The sequence below is a fragment of the Haliotis rubra genome, unplaced genomic scaffold (genome assembly GCF_003918875.1).
Source record: "Haliotis rubra isolate DU_JTF1 unplaced genomic scaffold, ASM391887v1 Scf275, whole genome shotgun sequence".
Lineage (NCBI taxonomy): Eukaryota > Metazoa > Mollusca > Gastropoda > Lepetellida > Haliotidae > Haliotis > Haliotis rubra.
Window position 1 is genome coordinate 445,613 of NW_025766836.1, and position 22,115 is coordinate 467,727.

Here is a 22,115-nt window from a genome sequence, read left to right on the forward strand (position 1 = left end):
AGTCAGTCAGTCAGTCTTTTCTGATACTATTTTGCCCCGTTTCCTCTACAAATTTGGAATTCCTACCAGGATTGCCCAGAAAAGGAAGACGATCGAGAAATCGAGTTGCTGTTCCCCAGAGACCAAGCGGGTATAGCTTCTGTCTAGTCCAAAAAAACAGAAACATACACGCAAACATACATCCATATTATTTTCTAGTCCATGTAGAAGGGGTGCCCGAGGTGGACCGTGCAAACGGGTTCGGTTGTTTCTGTCTTCTTACCGGCCTGTGTGCTGGCCGGTGTGCAGTGTTGCCAGGTCGTCCACACGACCTTCCAGACAAGAACGGCAGCTAGCGAAAGGTAGGTCCACTTTTGGGCCGATTCCAGCATCTGCCCCACCTTTTGGATATCCAGTCGGGTCTCTTCTTGCTCCTTCTCTACGCTTTCTATATCCTGGTGGAGGTCGTCGGCGTCCAGCCTAGACAAGATGTCGACCAACACAGTCGTTGTTTGCTCTGCGCGAGACAACAACATAGTCGTGGTTTGCTCCGCACGGACCTCGATCCTCCCAAGGCGGTCGTTGAAGTCCTGGATGGTGGAGCGACGTCGGATTTTGAGCTATCTCGCTGGCAGGCAAGAGGGTGTTGGTCGATGGCTCAGCAGCAGGCAATACGGTTGAGTTGGAGTGCTCTCGCCATAGTTCGTATAGCCTTTGGGACCGGATACCAAATCGATTATTGGCCTGTGTCCTACATATTTTAAAACTCTCTTAACTTTCTACAGTTTTTTCGAGGAGTAGACAGACTTTTCGATGCTTCTATGTGTGGAGGAGAAAAATGATATCGGAAAGTGGTTCAAAGTACATAGAAACGTGGGCGAAGTGCACCACAAGCTTTCCCCCATTGATTTAACATAGGCTGCACCTCCACATGGTTTTCTCCTTACTACCTATAATATTCTTTGGAAGAACCTACGAGCACGTATATGGGACTTACCTCATCGGGAAGGAACGGGATTTGAACTTCCCAATCATACGTTTCTGAACCAAAGAAGATCCGGGTTAGAATTGGTCTGCCGCACCCCATGCTTGTCGTCAGAGGCGACTAACGGGATCGGGTGGTCAGGCTCGCTGAGTTAGTTGACACATGTCATCGTATCCCAGCTGCGTAGGTCGACGCTCATCAGGTTATTCACTGGATTGTCTGGTCCAGACAACCATCATATAGCTGGAATATATATTGCTGAGTGCGGTGTTAAAAAACAAACAAAAAGCAGCAACTTACAATCATATGTTTATGGTGATCCAGAGGCTCAAAGGATCTCACTTCTCCACAGCTAATTGAGGCACCTTAGACGACTGGGCCCCTGGAAAAAAAATTTCAGATCTTCAATAATTTTATTTGTTTTGTTCGTGTATTCCTTTACAGATTTGAGTCCTGTCTGTTTAACATGCTGTGGCGCTCCCCCCTGCTGTAACTACTGCGGCATGAATCCAGGTACGTTGTATCATGGGTACCAGTCAGTACTGTAGGGTCTTTATGCGACGACCCCCCCTGCTGTAACTACTGCGGCATGGATCCAGGTACGTTGTATCATGGGTACCAGTCAGTACTGTAGGGTCTTTATGCGGCGACCCCCTTGTTGTAACTACTGCGGCATGGATCCAGGTACGTTGTATCATGGGTACCAGTCAGTACTGTAGGGTCTTTATGCGACGATCCCCCTGCTGTAACTACTGCGGCATGGATCCAGGTACGTTGCATCGTGGGTACCAGTCAGTACTGTAGGGTCTTTAAGAACGGTCCTCCTTGTTGTAACTACTGCGGCATGGATCCAGGTACGTTGTATCACGTATAAATTGCCGGCTTGAATGTCAGTCGCTCACTTGTTTCCTGAACACAGCAGCTATGGCTGCTCCAATATTACGATGTTTCTTTTGCCATTCAGTATATGCAAAGTAACATTTTCCCAACAATAGAAGGAAACATGTGTTTTGACGTCAATGACGCAATAAGGAGCGACGTTGGTCTGAGATGACGCAATGTATGACTTGACATGGAAGTTGAAGCGGAGTTGAACCCAACTAACTCACTCATTGCATAAAGGAAATCTTTCGGTTTTTTTTGTCAGATCTGTTCAAGCAGGTGGGCGCAGTCCGCCGTGACGTCACCAACCCACTCCTCGGGAAAGGTGTCGTGACGTTCTGTCCGGAATGCTGCGGGCCACCTCCCTGCTGCAGTACCTGCGGTATAGACTTCAGCAAGCTTAAAGGTGAGTTCATCTGTCCCAAAGTCCTTCACAAGATTGAGTGAATATGGTTTGACGCACTTTTAGCAATCTTCCAGCAATTTTACGGCGTCGGACATAAGAAATGGGTTTAAAACATTTTATTCATGTGGTGAGGTGAGGTGAAATTGGGTTTAACGTCGTGCTGGAGAATATTTCGCTCATATGTCGACGTGCATGCGTGTGCATGCGTGTGTATGTGTATGTACGGCTGCTTGTACTAGCCCAGACTTTAACGTCTTTTGGTATGACGCGGTCGGGGATCGAACCCGCGACCTTCCGCTCTCCGGGCGGACGCTCTAACCACTACACCACGGAGGCGGCCTTACTCATGTGGGGACTCGAACCCTGGTCTTCGACGTGATGAGCGAACGCCTTATCCACTAGGCTATCACATCTCCGTCCTTCACAAGACGGAGCAGTACTCGTGCTGTCCGTGTAGGTCGTGAGAGCCGAAATACTCGGGCGGTTCAAGCGCTGTGTCACCATGACGATGACGTGGAGAGTTGCTCATTCTGTCGACCACCAGTTTTCATAATGACGATTCATTTATCTAGGCCGGTTGAAAACAGCATGCTTATTTCTTATGTATTTTTAAAGGTTGTTATTTTTTTTAACCTAATACACCTTTTCTCTAGTGAGTTACGAAAAAAGGAAAAATTCCTTAGAACGACTATCCGGGTTAGAATTGGTCTTCAGCAATCCATGCTCGTCGTAAAAGGCGACTAACGGAATCGGGTGGTCAGGCTTGCTGACATGGTTGACACATGTCATCGTATCCCAATTGCGCAGTTGATCACTGGATTGTCTGGCACAGACTCAATAATTTACAGACCGCCGCCATATAGCAGGAATATTGCCGAGTGTGGCGTTAAACCAAGCCAAACCTAAGAATGACAGGGGCTGTTCAGAAAGTCGAAATAAATTTGATGTGAAAATGTCGCTGGAGCTTTTAGGGTCTGGCTTAATTAAGGTACAGGCGCTTCTTAGGAAGCAACGAATTCAACTAAGCTCGCGATTAAGCACAACATTCACTTACTGTGCACTTAGAATATACATACTTAATATATATTTGAGACATAATATACTCATGCCAATAATGGTTGTCACCCCTTCAATTATTTTATTGGAGAGGGGGTGTGGGGTGGGGTGGGGGTTGGGGTGGGGAGGGTGACAACCATTATTGGCATGAGTATATTAATTGAAATTGATTGACTTTTTGCATCTGGGGCAGTTCCAGGCACTGCAGAAGAATGGCCGTTTTCATTAACATGACGCGACACCTTTCTTTCAATAGTGGGGCGGTGCGGTAGCCTAATAGGTAAGGTGTCCGCTCGTCACGCCGAAGACCCGGGTTCGATTCCCTACATGGGTACAATGTGTGAATTAATTTGACGTCGTTTATTTTCTTCTATCTGTCTGATTTCTTTCCAGATTTCCTCGGAACCGCACCGGATTCATAAAGCGATATGTGAAAATAAAAACGACTAACAGACTTGGATGTTTTATGTGATGAATAGAGACGTTAGTTTTTAGATGGATGTACAGAAAAATGCTTTGTGTATTTTGTTTGTACTGTTAGGATCCACCAATCACGCGTGTGTGTTTTGGGATGGTTAATATTCTGTATCAGAAAAAAACAGTGTATATACAGAGCCTTTATCATACAATGTCATTCTTATTTTACAATTTTAAAAAGACGCGATTTCAGTGTTGCCACAAATCATGAAACTTCACTTCGTGGAATGTACACAGATATCTATGACGTCACAAAAATGTACGTACTAATACGTTACGTCACAAACTCGGTGCCTCAATTCACTGCTTTAGGTGATCTAGTTAGAAGATAAAGCTACTCTGTTTTCAATTTGCGGTCCTTTATCGTTGATTTAAGACCGCTAAATGTAATTTAAAAACCGAACGCGTTAGCGTGACGTTTTAAATTAAACATTTAGCGGTCTTAAATCAACTATAAAGGACCGCAAAATTGAAAACAGAGTAGCTTTATCTTCATTCTAGCACGACTGATAAGCGTTTTAAAACCGAACTGTTTGGCGCGCAAGAACACAAGGCGCAAAGGGGCCTTTTTCCGGGAAATCGCTTCGAGTCGTCCCGTTGAGGGACAGGTTGTGTAATGAACAAATTAAGACATTTCTATCAACATAAATGCTATATTTCAGGAACCAGTATGCTTGTTTCTGTAACAAGTAGCATGCATTAATATAAAAAAAAAAAGTTTATACTGTGAGCAAGTAAAATTATTTAATTTTTCTCAAGCGAATTATTGATCTCCCCTACTGTGTGACAATCGACTCACCCAAATGCAAGCCGTGAAGTCGGTAAGTTTAGTCGCCGTTAACTTTATTCACGGAAATAATTGTTGATAATCACCCAACTATTCCCAATTTGGAAAAGACCTGACATGCCACGTTTTATGTGGGATACATGGACAGTGGAAGTGGAAGGACTGGGCATTACGGCCGGGACGGAAGCGGTCAGGGTAGGACGTGTGGGCCGACGTGTGTTGTCGACGTCAACACACGTAAATCTGGACCCGCTTTGAATATACTGCCGCTTTTGCGCTGCTGACGGATTTTCCAGCTTCGTAGTTTCTTCACTGGGATTAGGGTCAAGAAATTCTTTTTCAAACCATTCGCTTTTTACTTCAAAAACACCAAAGATGCTGCCGAGATAGAAATTGCCGATGTCTGACATGTTTGTTTACAAACAATAGGGTCAACGAGTTCGTTGTATTCATACGCGGTGAATCGGTCACTTTAATTAGCGGTCCTTAAACTGTCATTTAAGTACGGTTTTGATGAGCTCTCAGCCAATCAGAATCGAGTATCACACATTGTCGTGCTAGAATTCTCAGTAAGTGTTTATGTTAAAGCACGTATTCTTGTCAACAAATGTTAGCTTACGTTTGAAAAATAATAGCAAACTCGTGTGGAACTTCAGAAACCTTTACTCAACCTTTTGAACAACAAATACACTTTAATGTTCGCGTGACATTTGTTTACACTGTGAAAGTAGTCCCTAAAATTTGCATATGACCTCCTTAATTTGCATCAATATCCGTATATGACCCCAACGGTTACCGAAAATATCCGTTGGCTTCACCCTGCCGAGAGAGCGTATTCTCGGGACGTGGACAGTCTGTCTCGTGTAAAAACAGTCCAGAAAAAAGTGTCCACTTCGTGTTAATTGGTTACTGAGCTAATTAACGCCAGACAATAGACAGAGTGTGTGATTGCAAGACTTCGGGCAATACTAGATTGTGAAATTATAAGGAAACGAAACAAGTTGTGTCGGCAAACACAATGACGCTGATGTCCCTACGGTTCAATCTGTTCCTGGTGGCCTCGTATCTGTCTTGGAGGTTGGAGCATCTCGCCTTCGTGGGAGGAAGACGATGGCAAAAGGTTGCATTCACTCTTCACTTGCTCCTACAATGACAATGCATTATGTAACCTCTGAAACAGTCGCGAATGTTCATACCAAACAGGGAGAGCGTGCAATTTTAATAGCTGAGAGCTGATGACACAACCTTGTAGGATTCCATACAAAAGAAATCCCAGTCTAGAAGCATAGATCTATCCACGGTGGCGGGTGGGGTACTGTCAGGCCATGGAACATTCAGCCTCAAGGACGAGTGGTTTAAACATATTTTTATTTCGTCAAAGCAGAAACCTGGATAGGCTAACACGCCTAGTGGCACACTGTTCAAATAGCTGGATACATAATTGAAATATTTTGACAGACAGACAGACAAAAGTTTATTTCAGTCTCTCTACTTTTACATCTTTTCATGAAAGGAATATACACGCATAAAACAGCACCACTCCTCTAAGGAGTTATGGGAGACTATAAAACGGTTTAAAATGCAGTAAAAAGATAAAAAGTTTATACATATAGCGTCTGACGACGCTTCAATAGAATTCCTTGTCAGGTTTTGGCTGCAACGAAATAAATATCACTGAAGTGAAGAAAGGTGGTCAGTTTATCTATATCTGGCATATTAATAAAACCAGGACATTTACCATTACACATATTCAGGAGGTAAGATCTGATATCATTATATATAGGACAGTGAAGAATGACGTGTGCCTCGTCTTCAACAACATCATTACAGTACGGTTTTCACGTGGAATCTTCTCATATCTCCCGGTTTCAATCCTGATAAGAGCAACGCCACAGCGAAACTTGGATAGTGCAGATCTATAAGATTTAGGCATTTGTCTCAGTAGGTATGTTTCAGCAGTATACACTGACTTGAACTTGTTATAGAGCCTTAGCTTGCTACTCCCTTGACGTCGCCGTTCTGACGTGTTATCAACTTTCCACTGACTGATACAATCATTAATAAGACGTTCCTGGACCATAGAACAGAGGCTACGTTTCTGTATATGACTGTTACATAGCAATACCTCTTGAAAACCCAGGGAAGTTAATTTCTTAGATACTCATCGGTTCAAGTTGTTTGCAGATTGCGCATTTTGTTCGGCCCAAACAAAATTATACTATTCAGCCTATTTTGCATATTGTTAAGTCTACACCATTGTCTAGTAACACTCGTCCATTGTCTCACTATGGACGGAATCCAACCTGTGTCCCCATTAACGGCAACATTTGATGCATATTTACCCAGTCCGAGAGAGAATCTTTGAGCTCGATGATGAACGGCAGCAACAGCTGATACGTGATGTGTCCCCCATATCGGACTACCATAATCAAGTGTTGACCACACCATACTATCATAAAGTTTGCTGTAGGTCTTGAAAGGCATACCTCCCATAGATTTCGATTTCGCTATGAGGAGACCCAGTGCTCTGCTGGCGGATTTCGCTGCATTCTTAGCCATTGCGTTATAGTCCATGTGCTCTGTCACCAGGAGGCCGAGGTACATGTAGCCTGAGACGACTTCAAGTGGTCCACTGGACAGGGAGAATTAAGGTAGCTGTTGTACGTGGGATAGAGTTAGGACGGAAGTGAACTACCTTGGATTTGTGCAGGTTTATACTCAGTCTGTTTGACATGCACCATCCATCTAGTAAATATAACAGTTGGTTCAGCCTTTCTTCAGTCTCCGCGATCCGACATAAGTCGTCACCGTAAGCTAGGCATGGCACGGTGTAGTCATCAGCTGTCACGCCGTATCCACTTTTACCAAGGAGAACAATCAGATCATTAATAAATAGATTAAATAAAATGGGAGAGAGTAAACAGCCCTGTTTTAGTCCTCTTGAGACTGGGAACCATGGTGAGTGTAATCCATTGATGCGTACTTAGATTATTCCACAGTATATGCCTGTCTATGTGATCATAAGCTTTTTTTAAAGTCAATGAACGCGACATAAGTTGATTTTCTTCTTGACTTACGTGTCTCTATAATATACGTTAATGACTGCATATGATCTCTTCCTCCGAAATCCGTTCTGAGCGTCGTGGAGAATGTCGTCAGTCTCTGCCCACTATTGCAGCCTGTTATTCAGCACCCCGCAGTAAAGCTTGTACATAGCAGTGGTTAGGGTGATACCTCTGTATGATGTCGGGTCCCGGGGATCTAGAGTGGAACTTTTAGGTATTGGTTGAATAATGTCCTTTGTCCATAGAGGTGGGATTTTACCGCTTGAAAAACAGCAATTAAATAGAGTATGCAGACACTTCCTTAAACTGTCTGATTTCAAGAGTTCAACTGGAATATCGTCCACTCCAGCTGCTTGACCAGTATTTGCCTTATGAATAGCTGTAATAATCTCAAACAGGGAGATCTGATCCTCAAAGAGTGGAATATAATCTGTAGTCGGCTCTACTGAGGCTACATGAGAGTCTTGATTGTCACCATTAAGAAGTTTTGAGAAATCCTCCGACCATTTGCATAGTACATCATTTTCTTCATACGATGCCACCCCCTCTGAGTTCACTACCTCAAAAGGAATCGACTTCTGTCGCTCATTACTCACTCCAGAACGCCCTATTTCTTTCCGGGGCGGTGGGGGTAGCCTAGTGGGTAAAGCGCTCGCTCGTCACTCCGAAGGCCCGGGTTCGATTCCCCACATGGGTACAATATGTGAAGCCCATTTCTGGTGTCCCCCGCCGTGATATTGCTGGAATATTGCTAAAAGCGGCGCAAAATCAAACTCACTCACTCACTCCCTATTTCTTTCCAAAAATCTTTCTTATTTAGTTCACACATACGTTCCAAGTTGGACAAGGAGTTTCTTAAATGACAACAAAAGAATACTACTGAAACAAAATAACAGATAAATGATTGAATAATGCATATGTTCGTTATGGTGTAGGTTATGCCTAGCAACGAAATGAGCTGCCGCAGAAAATCAAGTTATATAAAACTTGTCTTACATTGAATATATATGTCGAGGTTATAATCACTGGAAGCGGTTACTTTTAGAAATGAATTGGTGTACTGAGTTGAGAATGTCACTATTTGTAGAGTTATCCAATGCGCCGTTACCGTATAAAGTAGTCTCGACATCGTATCCTTGAACATATAAATACACAGTTGTTCTTAAAATTTGATAGTTACGACATGTAAAAAGGTAGTGAATAACGTCTTCGTTATAATGACAACATGAACACCTGGATGTTTCCGGTGTATGTCGATTATATCTGTCTGCGTTTAGATCACTACAGCGAGCTTGAGGCGACAATTTGACAAAATCTAGGACGAGTTCACTGGTCCTGCATCATGTCATGCACATCTGTAACGGTGTAAACACTCTAAGTTGTCATGCGATATGATCATCAGTAACCATGTGCTGCCTCTGACGAATCGTCCCGGACATGACCAGTGATAAATAGTCAGCGACATCGTCGATGATTACAGAACATGATGAAGTCGTCTACGTTGTTGATGCTGCTGTTCGCCTGCATTGTTCCTATAACAGGTTAGTAGAGGTTCCACAACATCGCAGGGTGCTTACTTCCATAATCGTTGTGCTGTTGAATTTATTTTTAAAAAGGATTACATAGCAAAGTACAAAGTGAGTGAGTTTAGTTTTACGCCGCACTCAGCAATATTCCAGCCATATTGCGGCGGTCACTAAATGATCGAGTCTGGACCAGACAATCAAGTGATCAACAGCATCGTTCTACATGTGTCAACCAAGTCAGCGAGCCTGACAACCCGATCCCGTTAGTCGCCTTTTACGACAAGCATGGGTTACTGAAGATCAATTCTAACCCGGATTTTCACGGGTTGTAAAGTACAAAGGTTCCTTATAGTGAACTGTCATGACTTTTTAAAGTTTTATTGCAAATGTATATATTATTCCTCAATTATATGATGCTGGTGATGTATAGACCTGTATAACTGTATTTTATAAACCCATATGCATTTACAAATCTGAATTATGCCTACAATGTTTAGCCGTTGTTGTGTTTTATCCTTTTCTTTTTGGACAGTATTGTTTCATTTATCTTAAAAAATTGAAATCAAGTCCACATTATAAAATTTTCACGGTTGAATGTACGTTTTTAAACAAAATAAACAAAACAATAGAACTCCGCGATCGCGGAGTCACAAACAATCGCACTTAATTACTACACTACACTACAAATTTATAAGAAACAACAAAATATGTCAATAAGTTTAAAAAATTTATTAAAAGGTGAATTGATGTTATGAAAAATATCCGTCATTGGTACAACTTTGAAATAGTTTTCCATTGTGATGGAAAAATGAACATCACAAGTGCTGACGATGCTTGAGGGGGAGATCTTCAGATGTCGTTGACCGTGGTTGAGAACTCCCTGCCAAGTTTTATAATATCTTTTATGTTTCTTGTTTTCAGGACTGTTACCAATCAAGAGCAAACCAAGTGAGTATATGTATATATTTAGGGAGCATTCTGAACGTTCTGGACTCTACTCCACTCAAGCAGCATTTAATATTCACCCATTCATTTTTAAACTGGTTTCGTCCATGTAAAAACATCCGTCATGTTTACACGAGGGAAGGACATTCCTATTTTGGAAGAAACTTTATCGAAACTTTGTCAATACAAATACCGATCGAAGATTGTTTAATGTTATCACAAGAAACATCCTCCTTTGCCAAAGAAAATTTCGCGCTTTGGCCAACGATGCACTGGTTGCTAAGGCATTGCACCTATAATCAGATGTCAAATTACAGCGGACAGCGATATGTATTCAGTGTGCGAAATAGCCACTGGCCCGCTAGCCCGTGGCTATACTAGTAAAAATCCAGTCGGGACAGTAAATCTCCACAGTCACTGGCCCGACTGCGTAGTGAATTTTCATAGGGCCATTTTGGAAAATCTATCACTCTCTCCGACTTGTGAAGTTGTAAAACGCTTTTAAATCATGCAAGTTTGTGGCCTGATAAAAATGTCCATCATATTAGCAGCTTAATGATGAAACCTGTGTCATGCCGACAATATCTTATTCTCATCTATTTTTGTAATCCTTTGCTTTGTTTCTACATTCAAATTTTGTGGGCTAGTAACTTTCAGGCATAGCTAGCCCGACGCGCTAGCAAAATTTGGACACTATTTCGCACACTGTATGTATTGCAATATATTGTGAACTTAAGTGTTTGACAGTAGGTGACACCAGGGAGGCTATAAGACTCTATGTTGTAGATTATCCCTAGTGACACTAATTGTACATGTCGATCCTATTTCTACATCATAAGTCCCTAAAATATATGTTATGGTTCTTATAACAGCAATCTCAAACTAAGTTGGATACTCAGGGATTCTATTTTATTGTAAATTTATAGTTTACAGTATGTCGTTTTTTCATTTAATAACGAAGTGAAACATCCTGTTGTGAATGAAAGTCTGTGTAGATTTTAATTAAACCATAAAGATAATAAAAAAAACCTCATATACGTACTTTACCCAATGTACTGGTTGTGGAAAAACAAAATTGGAATATGTATTGTTTGAAATGCGTATTAATGCCATGCAATTATATATGTACACACAGACAGACAGACACACACACAGAGACACAACACACACACGCGCGCGCACGCGCACGCGTGTGCGTGTGCGTGGAATGTTTCTGGGAGCGGAGGCATCTCCAGCTGTGTTAAAAAGGGGAGATTATCTGATTAGTTTCCTTGATACTGGTATTTAGCCTTTCCATATACATTGTATTCCCGTCTGGGCCGCAGAATATATTTACGAATCAGATGAGGTGAAATGGGGTTTAACGTCGTACTTGAGAATATTTCGCTCATATGATGACGTACATGCGTGTGTATATATGGCTGCTTGTACTAGCCCAGACTTCAGCTGGTTTTATAGTGCTAGCCCACTGAGATACCATGCCACAGTGAAGCATGAATACCCGACTCAGACACATTATACGGACTCCGAGCCGACCAGCCCTTGTTGTACCCATTAATGCCGAGCGCCAAGCAGGGAACAACAAGTCCCATATTTTAACGTCTTTTGGTATGACGCGGTCGGGGATTGAACCCGCGACCTTCCGCTCTCCGGGCGGACGCCCATACCACGACACCACGGAGGCGGACCCCATGAATTAAACATACTGCATGAGCATTTCTAGGAGGGGCAATAAATCCTTAACCCTGCCAGGAAGGAAAAGCTGCATTTTTGTTTACAAAACAACGAAAGTCAAGCGAAACCTCACAGGATAATCTCAGCTTATTTCAACAGCTGCTTTCTATAAATTTACAACTGATTATTATTTTTTTCTAAATGGCAGATAAAAACGTGTCGGCAAGGTAAATATATATAGAATGGGATTTTATGTGTTTAACGCTAGGTTTTTATACCACTCACAGTCCTATCCAAGGTATAAACACTGTACAAAGCCACACATACCCGTCTTGACACTGTTACAACTAATAATGTATGTGGTTTCTTCATGATAACTATTAAGTGTCACTGATTCTACAAAACGTGTCCTTCGTGCATCTGTTCTGATTGTTTCTCAATTGCTGATTAAACATTTCTGTTATGTAAATATTTGATGTTTTAAGATTTTTTAAATTCAATTATTTTGCGTCCTATCATTTTTCCATGGTACATTTTCCGTTAAATGAATTCTGCGATTGACAGTGTGTTCGAGAAATCCCAGTTAATCAAACAGCGCGCTTACAAAACGTCCGAAGTTTGAATACACTGCGTTTCAGTAAACAACAAAAATATCATTTTAACCTCTTGAACTAATCTACCGTTAACGCGGGTACATAATTCAAGACAGTTTTGTAAGTGTTAAATGAATGCTAAATGTTGTATGATCCCCAGGGAGTTGAGATTGACGATACGATGTGCCGTTTGAGATTGACATCTAGCGATCGAGGGGAAAAGCAAAGCGCCTTTGACCTGCTGAGCTCGATATTTGCGATATACAAATATTAGCATCATGATCATCAAAATCGGGAACTTTAATTTAAAAAACGATCTTTTAGGGTAGATGAAAGAAGAACCTAACGGTATCCATACAATCAACCAATCAGAAGCCTGCAGGGCACTCGGTAGCCAATTAATACACGCATGGAGTATGCAACTGCTGTGAAAACTGCATTGGATGCTAAACAACAAAGGCCCATTTCTGGTGTCCCCCGTCATGATATTGCTGGAACATTGCTAAAAGCGGCGTAAAACCACACTCACTCACTCACCCGCTCACTAATCAACAAATAAACTTTTATTCGCAATAAACTGTTGCCAAAGAGTGGGGCGGTAGGGTAGCCCAGTGCTTAAAGCGTTTGCTCGTTACGCCGAAGAACAAGGTTTGATTCCCCACAAACGAGGAGCCCATGTCTGATGTCCTCCGCCGAGATATTGTTGGAATATTGCTAAAACATTCACTCACACGCTCACTGTTGTCAGAGTGATCCCTCGGGCTGATTTATGTCCCGCTGGTAGGATTTCTCGCCGATTGCCGCGTGATACTACGAGGTGTTGAGCTGTGCAAGGGTGTTAACACGAGGTTGTCGACAGATGGCACGATTTTGTTATGAACAAAATTCTACGTGACACAAATGTCAAACGAAAAAAACCACTTAAACCAGGTCCAGTATGGGCGATATAAATCGACGAGAGCTTTTATCAGGCAATCAAAACTTGGCACATAATAAGTAAGATGTTTATGATAACTAGACAACTGTGACTGACTGACTGACTGAGTTTGGTTTTACGCCGCCTTTAGCATTATTCAAGCAACATCACGGCGGGGGACACCAGAAATGGGCTTCACACATTGTACCCATGTGGGAATTCGAACCCGGGTTTTCGGCGTGACGAGCCAACGCTTTAAACACTAAGCTACCCCACCGCCCCATGACAACTGTGAAGACTTGATGGCCACTTCAGTTGGTATGTGAACAGTGTGCGAAATAGTCACTGGCCCGCTAGCCCGTAGCTAGTAAAAATCCAATCGGGTGGTAAATGTCTGGATCGACGGGCTACTGAATATTCGTTGGGTCATTTTGTAAATGTATCACTCTCAGCTTAATGATGAAACCCGTGTCTACATTCAAATTTTCGGGCTATTGAATTATGTTCCTGGCTAGTAACTTCCAGGCATAGCTAGCCTGAGTGGCGATGAAAACATTGGAAACGATTTTTCACACTGCATGTGTATGGTGTTGACCTTTATGTATCTCATATGAGAGGCCATGAGAACGTGTTCATGCTATCGATAACTGGGTTCCACGCCTTGGCTTCATGTGAAGAATAGAAGACGATCTTTGCCGATTCTGACCAATAATCTCCACTAATGTAGTAGCGGAAGACATGTTTAAACTAAAATTAATTGTTTCTTTATTTAATAGTGTGACTATCATGTCCATTTCTATTCAACAAAGAGTAACACAGATGGTTCAGTCGGTTCAGGGGCTTCAACCGGTATAAGCAATAGACATTCAGTCGCGTATGATTCATGAACAACACCATCTGCAGCACTGAATCTGGTGCTTGACCAGTGTTGGGCAAATGTTGGACCACTGTTGGGTCAATCTTGATTCAGTGTTGGGCCAGTGTCGGATCACTTTTAAACCAATCTTTTGTCAGTGTTGGGCCAGTATCGGCCGGACCACTGTTGGGCCAATCTTGAGTCAGTGTGGGGCCAGTGTCGAACCACTGTTGGGCCAATCTTGAGTCAGTGTTGGGCCAGGGTAGGACCACTATTGGGCCAATCTTGAGTCACTGTTGGGCCATGATAGGACCACTGTTGGGCCAATCTTGAGTCAGTGTTGGGCCAGTGTCGAACTTCTGTTGGGCCAATCTTGAGTCAGTGTTGGGCAAGTGTCGAACCACCGTTGGGCCAATCTTGAGTCAGTGTAGGGCCAGGGTAGGAGCACTGTTGGGCCAATCTTGAGTTAGTGTAGGGCCAGGGTAGGACCACTGTTGGGCCAATCTTGAGTCACTGTTGGGCCAGTGTAGAACCACTGTTGAACCAATCTTGAGTCAGTGTTGGGCCAGGGTAGGAGCACTGTTGAACCAATCTTTAGTCAGTTTTGGGCCAGGGTAGGACCACTGTTGAACCAATCTTAAGTCAGTGTAGGGCCAGGGTAGGACCACTGTTGGGCCAATCTTGAGTCAGTGTTGGGCCAGGGTAGGACCACTGTTGGGCCAATCTTGAGTCAGTGTTGGGCCAGGGTAGGACCACTGTTGAACCAATCTTGAGTCAGTGTTGGGCCAGGGTAGGACCACTTTTGAACCAATCTTGAGTCAGTGTTGGGCCAGGGTAGGACCACTTTTGAACCAATCTTGAGTCAGTGTAGGGCCAGGCTAGGACCACTGTTGAACCAATCTTGAGTCAGTGTTGGGCCAGGTTAGGACCACTGTTGGGCCAATCTTGAGTCAGTGTTGGGCCATGGTAGAAACACTGTTGAACCAATCTTAAGTCAGTGTTGGGCCAGGATAGAAACACTGTTGAACCATTGTTGAGTCAGTGTAGGGCCAGGGTAGGACCACTGTTGGGCCAATCTTGAGTCAGTGTTGGGCCAGGGTAGGAGCACTGTTGGGCAAATCTTGAGTCAGTGTTGGGCCAGGCTAGGACCACTGTTGGACCAATCTTGACTCAGTGTTGGTCCAGGGTAGAACCACTGTTGAACCAATCTTAAGTCAGTGTTGGGCCAGGGTAGAAACACTGTTGAACCATTGTTGAGTCAGTGTTGGGCCAGGGTAGGACCACTGTTGAACCAATTTTGAGTCAGTGTTGGGCCAGGGTAGGGCCACTGTTGAACCAATCTTGAGTCAGTGTTGGGCCAGGGTAGGACCACTGTTGAACCAATCTTGAGTCAGTGTAGGGCCAGGGTAGGACCACTGTTGAACCAATCTTGAGTCAGTGTAGGGCCAGGGTAGGACCACTGTTGAACCAATCTTGAGTCAGTGTAGGGTCAGGGTAGGACCACTGTTGGGCCAATCTTGAGTCAGTGTTGGGCCAGGGTAGGACCACTGTTGAACCAATCTTAAGTCAGTGTTGGGCCAGGGTAGAAACACTGTTGAACCATTGTCGAGTCAGTGTTGGGCCAGGATAGGACCACTGTTGAACCAATCTTAAGTCAGTGTTGGGCCAGGGTAGAAACACTGTTGAACCATTGTCGAGTCAGTGTTGGGCCAGGATAGGACCACTGTTGAACCAATTTTGAGTCAGTGTTGGTCCAGGGTAGGACCACTGTTGAACCAATCTTGAGTCAGTGTTGGGCCAGGTAAGGACCACTGTTGGGCCAATCTCGATTCACTGTTGGACCAATCTTGAGTCACTGTTGGACCCACTCATAAGGGTTTTTTTTCTTTTTTTTTGCGAAAGCAGATGACACCTCATAAGGTAAACAGCTCATTCAACCAATCTCCAATTTATTTTCAACATTCAAAACAGCAGGTGCATGTCCAACGTTAGTCAACCGTGTCCTTTCGCTGCCCCATATTGAAATTAGTCATTATTTTCCCAGGTCGCTTCTGTCCGATGTGCTGCGGTCCCCCGCCATGCTGTAACTACTGTGGGTTTTATAAAGGTGAGAACCATTTACACAATACATGTATTTGAAGTTGGGCTGGCTATCACTGCTAGCATGGTGTGTGGCACATAGCACATGCAGCTTTTATATCACCTGAGTGCACAGACTGCAGAAGCAGCATGTGCCAGAGCCTAAGATGTACCTGCTGGCAGCCAGCTCAACTGTATGGCAAGCTGTTAGGGACAAAATTGTGAATTTGTGAAATGTGCTGGGGGTGCTGTGCTACAATTCAACCTGTGACATATAGATCATATAGATTGGTTATCGTTCACTAAATATCGATCGATTATCGATAAATATCGAAAACGTTATTCTGAGCAAAAATGGCAAGAATGTCTGAAAGAAATTAATATGTTTCACACCACAGGTGAGTTGTGACATGTTTTTGCATGGATTGCTAACAAGACAGCGTCCTGAACATAATTTAGAAGCACACCGTGAATAACGTCCTGTACTTGTGTGTTGTGTGAGAAGATAAAAACGTTTTTTTCCATCACAGAAATTAACGTACGATAATACGATGACACACTTTGAATATTGATAATCATAATTAATTTTTCCTGCTTATATATTTCATTTTAACCTGCCAAATTTGAAGACTATACATGGATGACTTCACATTGCCCTAGATCCGAAAAAAATTGCTTTCTGTCGCCAATTGTATCCAAGATAATTGTTCACCAGATGTCTTAAAGAATATCAGGGGCGGTTGGGTAGCCAAGTGGTCAAAGCGTTCGCTCGTCACGCTGAAGACACGGGTTCGATTCCCCTACATGGGTACAATGTGTGAAGCCCGTTTCTGGTGTCTCCCGTCGTGATATTGAGGGAATATTGCTAAAAGCGGCCTAAAACTAAACTCACTCACTGAAAAATATCAGAGAAAACGAACGTTATGTCAAAAATGAAACATACAACTTTATGGATGACAACTTCTATGCTCTATGCAATAAACAAGAAGTTGTCATTCATAAAGACGTACGTTTCATTTTTGACTCACCAAGTTTAGAATGCTGATCAAACGATTGTAATGTCTTGAAGCAAAGTCCGAATAGATATTGTCTTTCACAAACAATCCAACCAAACTGAATACATGTAGTAAGAATACAAAACACACCAGGTCTTGGCTGAGGATTGCTGTTTTAGAATATGTTGTTTATTTTGGTTTTACCTACATCTTTAGGGCAACACTTCACCGTTAAATGTTCTTGTTCTACTGTTTCCCCAACAGGGTTAACTGAGAAGAGGGATTCCCAGAAGCTTAGGGCAGTCCGACCTGGACGGGGTGACAAGTTCATTGGCCGTCCTTGCTACAACTGTTATGTGTGTGGGCCAAAGCCATGCTGCATTCAATGCCGTACGTGTCTCCCTGGTGGAAGCTAACGCACACGTTACACAGAGCGCCTATGCGATTTTGTTATTTCATTCACAAACCCCTTCCTTACAGGTTCTTTTCTGAACTTTCGGACGGTCGAACACCTCCTTCCATCAACGCTTAAAAACCTCATCCATCTCCCTACATCAACCAACTCCCGCCCATCAACCTATATCTACCCCCATCGACATCTGCTCATCTACCTACATCTACCCTCTACCACATCCGCCCATCTACCTACATCTACCCACTACCACTTCTGTGCATCTACCCACTACCACATCCGCCCATCTATCTACATCTACCCACTACCACATTCGCCCATCTACCTACATCTACCCACTACCACATCCGCCCATCTGCCTACACCTACCCACTACCACATCCGCCCATCTATCTACATGTGCCCACTACCACATCCGCCCATCTCTCTACATCTACACACTACCACATCCGTCCATCTGCCTTCTCCACCCTCTACATCTACCCACTCTACCACATCCGCCCATCTATCTACATCTACCCACTACCACATCTCGCCCATCTACCTACATCTACCCACTACCACATCCGCCCATCTGCCTACACCTACCCACTACCACATCCGCCCATCTATCTACATGTGCCCACTACCACATCCGCCCATCTCTCTACATCTACACACTACCACATCCGTCCATCTACCTACATCTCAAACTACAACATCCGCCCATCTACCCACTTCCACAAACGCCCATCTATCTACATCTACCCACTACCACATCCGTCCATCTACCTACTTCTACCCACTACCATAATGCACATCTACCTACATCTACCTCTCATACCATCTGCCTACATCTATACTACCACATCCGCCCATCTACCTACATCCACTACCACATCCGCCCATCTACCCACATCTACCCACTACCACATCCGCCCATCTACCTTCATCTACCTACATCTACCCACTCACCATATCCGCCCATCTACCTTCATCTACCCACTACCACATCCGCCCATCTACCTACATCTTCCCACTACCACATCCGCCCATTTGCCTACACCTACCCACTACCACATCCGCCATCTGCCTACATCTACCCACTACCATATCCGCCCATCTACCTTCATCTACCCACTACCACAAACGCCCATCTATCTACATCTTCCCACTACCACATCCGCCCATCTACCTTCATCTACCCACTACCACAAACGCCCATCTACCTTCATCTACCCACTGCCACACACGCCCATCTATCTACATCTTCCCACTACCACATCCGCCCATCTACCTCCATCTACCCACTACCACAAACGCCCATCTATCTACATCTTCCCAATACCACATATGCCCATCTACCTTCATCTACCCACTACCACAAACGCCCATCTATCTACATCTTCCCACTACCACATCCGCCCATCTACCTACATCTACCCACTACAACATTCTCCCTGCCTACCCTTTGTCTCTAGTTCATTGTTAGTTGTGTGCCATCATTCTACCCGTCCTCGATAATCTCCAGGGTATATGTTCTGATAAATCTCCACTAGTAGCCAGGACCCGGTTGTATCAACACGTACTTATGTAATCATCAATTAAACACTAATCATTGATTAAATTCTTAATGTTTGATTAGTTAATGAAGTGTTTAAATACGGTTGTATAAACCCTTATTTAAACACCCATTAACTAAGTATGCCTCTAATAAAGGTCCCGTCATTAAACCATGATTAACTTAGGGGAATCCCCTAATTATTATCCATGATGCATTGCAGGTAAACACTCATCTATAGTCTGCATAATGGCTGCCGTCAGAAATCGCAGTAAAAACTTTGAAAGTTGTGAAATACAGGCCTAGTTGAAGATTATATCAGTGTGTTAAACAGCAAACTCCATTACTAATGACAAAAAGAAGCAGATATGGGACAAAATAATGTCTGAGCTCAATAGCATTGGGGTAAGCAATAGAACGTCCAAAGAAATCAATACAAAATGGAACAACATGTTTCAAAATGCAAATAAAAAGTGTTTTCAGACAGAATATGGTCTACTACACTAAATGTTTCAATTTCTTATGTAAATATTATTCAAACAATCAAAAACTTTCAAAAAACATGGAATGTATACCCTATATCCACGTATGATATGATATTGAACAAAACTAAATGTAGATACTGAAGTCAGTTTCATGAAAAAGTATCTGAACTATACGCAAAATACCCATCATAATACTGACAGTGTAATCGGAAAGATAGGGTGATTGTGTTTACTCTTGTTCAGCCGACCTTCACCTCAAAGAAATTGCCTAATATGTGCAACAAGGTTGAGGTATGACATCACTACCGCTGACCGATTTCTTACAAAATGGCGACAAGGGTACACAGGATTTGGCGAGGACTCTTCCCTTGATTCAGGGATCATTTGTACATAAATATGTGATGTAAGTAATCAGAATTATTCTGACCTCTGTGTATTGTTATATGTTTTTATAGTTTTCATTGGATAAATAAGAGAAGAAGCCAGAAATGCTGATAATTACCGTTGTCGTTCTGCGTTATTTTGCATCAGTCATGGCGTCACGCTGCACGGAAACCTTGATAAATTCTTATGAATTATCAAATCATTGCATTGTATCTGTTTTAATTTCCTGTTTCTTGGCACGATACTCTTTCCATGCATATTCTAAAGATATTGAGCCATTGCAAGCAAAGAATGGACGGCTGGGTGTCGGACAATTCCAGAAAATGCTACGCAGTGTAAAATCGGATTTTTTCTTTGTTTACAAGTGCAATCTTTCGAGTACAATGTTCGTTTTCACCCCAATATCTTTCGTTTCATTTCATCTAGACAGTTGGTATTGGTGACAAAGACCATTTGTAATTTGATTCCAAAATGTATAGGGAATTCAGTGATGTATTTCTCGCAGCTGAATATGAAATATACGTGATGTATAGTAATTGGTGTCTCAATACCGGCCTTCGCGAAACGTGATTTTGTAAACAGTATCCAATATGGCGGAAAACGCACTTCGGCGTTTGTGTAAGTGTATTTTCGAAAACATCCCAACGATTCTAGGTTCATCGGCAACGTTTCAGAATTATCATTAGTGATTTTATGAAAAACTGATATCAGTGATCATTACTATGCTATTTTTGAAATTCTATATTCCCAGTAATTGTCAAATTTTCACATTTCAAAACTTACAGCAAATAACTCTGTGAATCGCGATTACATATTGTGTCAAAAATGGCGACACGACGAAGTCTATTTTGAAAGGTTATTTTAAGCACTTTAGTTTTGTCTGATTTAATAGTGGATGGTATCAAGAAACAGGGAATTTCCCCGCAGAATTCAAAACTGTGAAGTATATTTGTATATAAATATGTGATATATTTAGAATTTTATTGAACTTCAAAGTGAGTGTTAAAGAGGAAGGACATATATATCCCTGTGGCACCCGGTGGGGGTTAATTAATCCGTTCACGAAAATGTTTCTCTTTTCTCCGACGTCGAAGTTGATGGTACATTATGTTGTCTGCCATGTTGATACAGCTAATGATGAGTTAATGATACCCCCAAGCCTTCATTAGCTTAATGATGGATTAATGAAGGGATTCCTTTATTAAGGATTTCATGCAACTGAAGATAATCAGTGATTAACTAATCATAGTTTAATTAACGATTAAAGCTTTATTAAAGTTTGATACAACCGGGTCCAGTCGGATAAGCCGTTATAACCGAGCTTGTCAGTTTCAACAATGATAGCGGCCGCGAAAGTTTGCTCGCTGTGCGACTCAGATTTAGGGGGAAAATCATACAGACAAATTGACAGGTCTGAAACCATCATGAAATATATGCAAGAAACCCTTCTACCTCTGCAAAAATTGTGTTGCCAATCGGTTAGATAAAAGAAGGGAAAGTGAGTTATGATGGAAGCTTTGTGACTGGTACGCTCAACTTCCCAGCGTAGACACCTGATTGGATAAAAAGCCAGCAAAGGGAGGTAATGCAATTATCGGGCCGAGCCGTAGATGCATCCAGTGTCCCAGTGGAGATTTATCCTAACGTATATCCTGGAGATTATCGAGGATGCGTTCTACCTGCATTATCAATACAAATAACAATTGAAACATTCTTCTTGTTTCAGCTGATGGTGTTTTGTCTTCAGCAGGAGGAAGACAGTTCCCAGGCGCTTGAGTGCGTATGTACCCAAGATCATCAGATGAAATAAACATGATTAGTGTGAACCTCCTGATATGTGTCTTATTTATTTAGCACTTAGTGAATGAGTGACCTCCACTGATTGTTCTTTCCCCTCCCCTTGATGTAAAGAAAGTACACATTTGGTGCTTTGGATCATTTAAAAAACCTGTGTAAACAACCCTTCATAAATAGTTCGAAAAGTGTTTTGACTGTGACTTGTAATGATGTGTATTGCCAAACACCTCCGACATCATCACGACATCACCAGCACATCACGACATCATCACGACA

At 42.7% G+C, this 22,115-nt stretch overlaps 1 protein-coding gene and 1 long non-coding RNA gene across 3 annotated transcripts; one reads left to right on the forward strand and one right to left on the reverse strand.

The window, feature by feature from the left end:
* The first annotated feature begins 9,063 nt into the window (after positions 1 to 9,063).
* On the forward strand, positions 9,064 to 21,868 carry LOC124280834. The gene is made up of 5 exons (XM_046716817.1): positions 9,064 to 9,178; positions 10,085 to 10,111; positions 16,192 to 16,254; positions 17,486 to 17,611; positions 21,769 to 21,868. Exons 1-5 carry the CDS (start codon positions 9,121 to 9,123, stop codon positions 21,816 to 21,818), a joined length of 324 nt encoding a protein of 107 aa, XP_046572773.1. The 5' UTR covers positions 9,064 to 9,120; the 3' UTR covers positions 21,819 to 21,868.
* Positions 17,920 to 18,667, reverse strand: LOC124280835. Of its 2 annotated transcripts, XR_006899783.1 has the most exons (4): positions 18,615 to 18,667; positions 18,536 to 18,559; positions 18,314 to 18,447; positions 17,920 to 18,094 (listed from the first exon to the last, which is right to left on the reverse strand). It is a non-coding gene; the product is annotated as an uncharacterized LOC124280835 (long non-coding RNA). The 2 variants fall into 2 exon arrangements; XR_006899782.1 differs by lacking the exon at positions 17,920 to 18,094 and having other exon boundaries at positions 18,225 to 18,447.
* Positions 21,869 to 22,115: the final 247 nt, after the last annotated feature.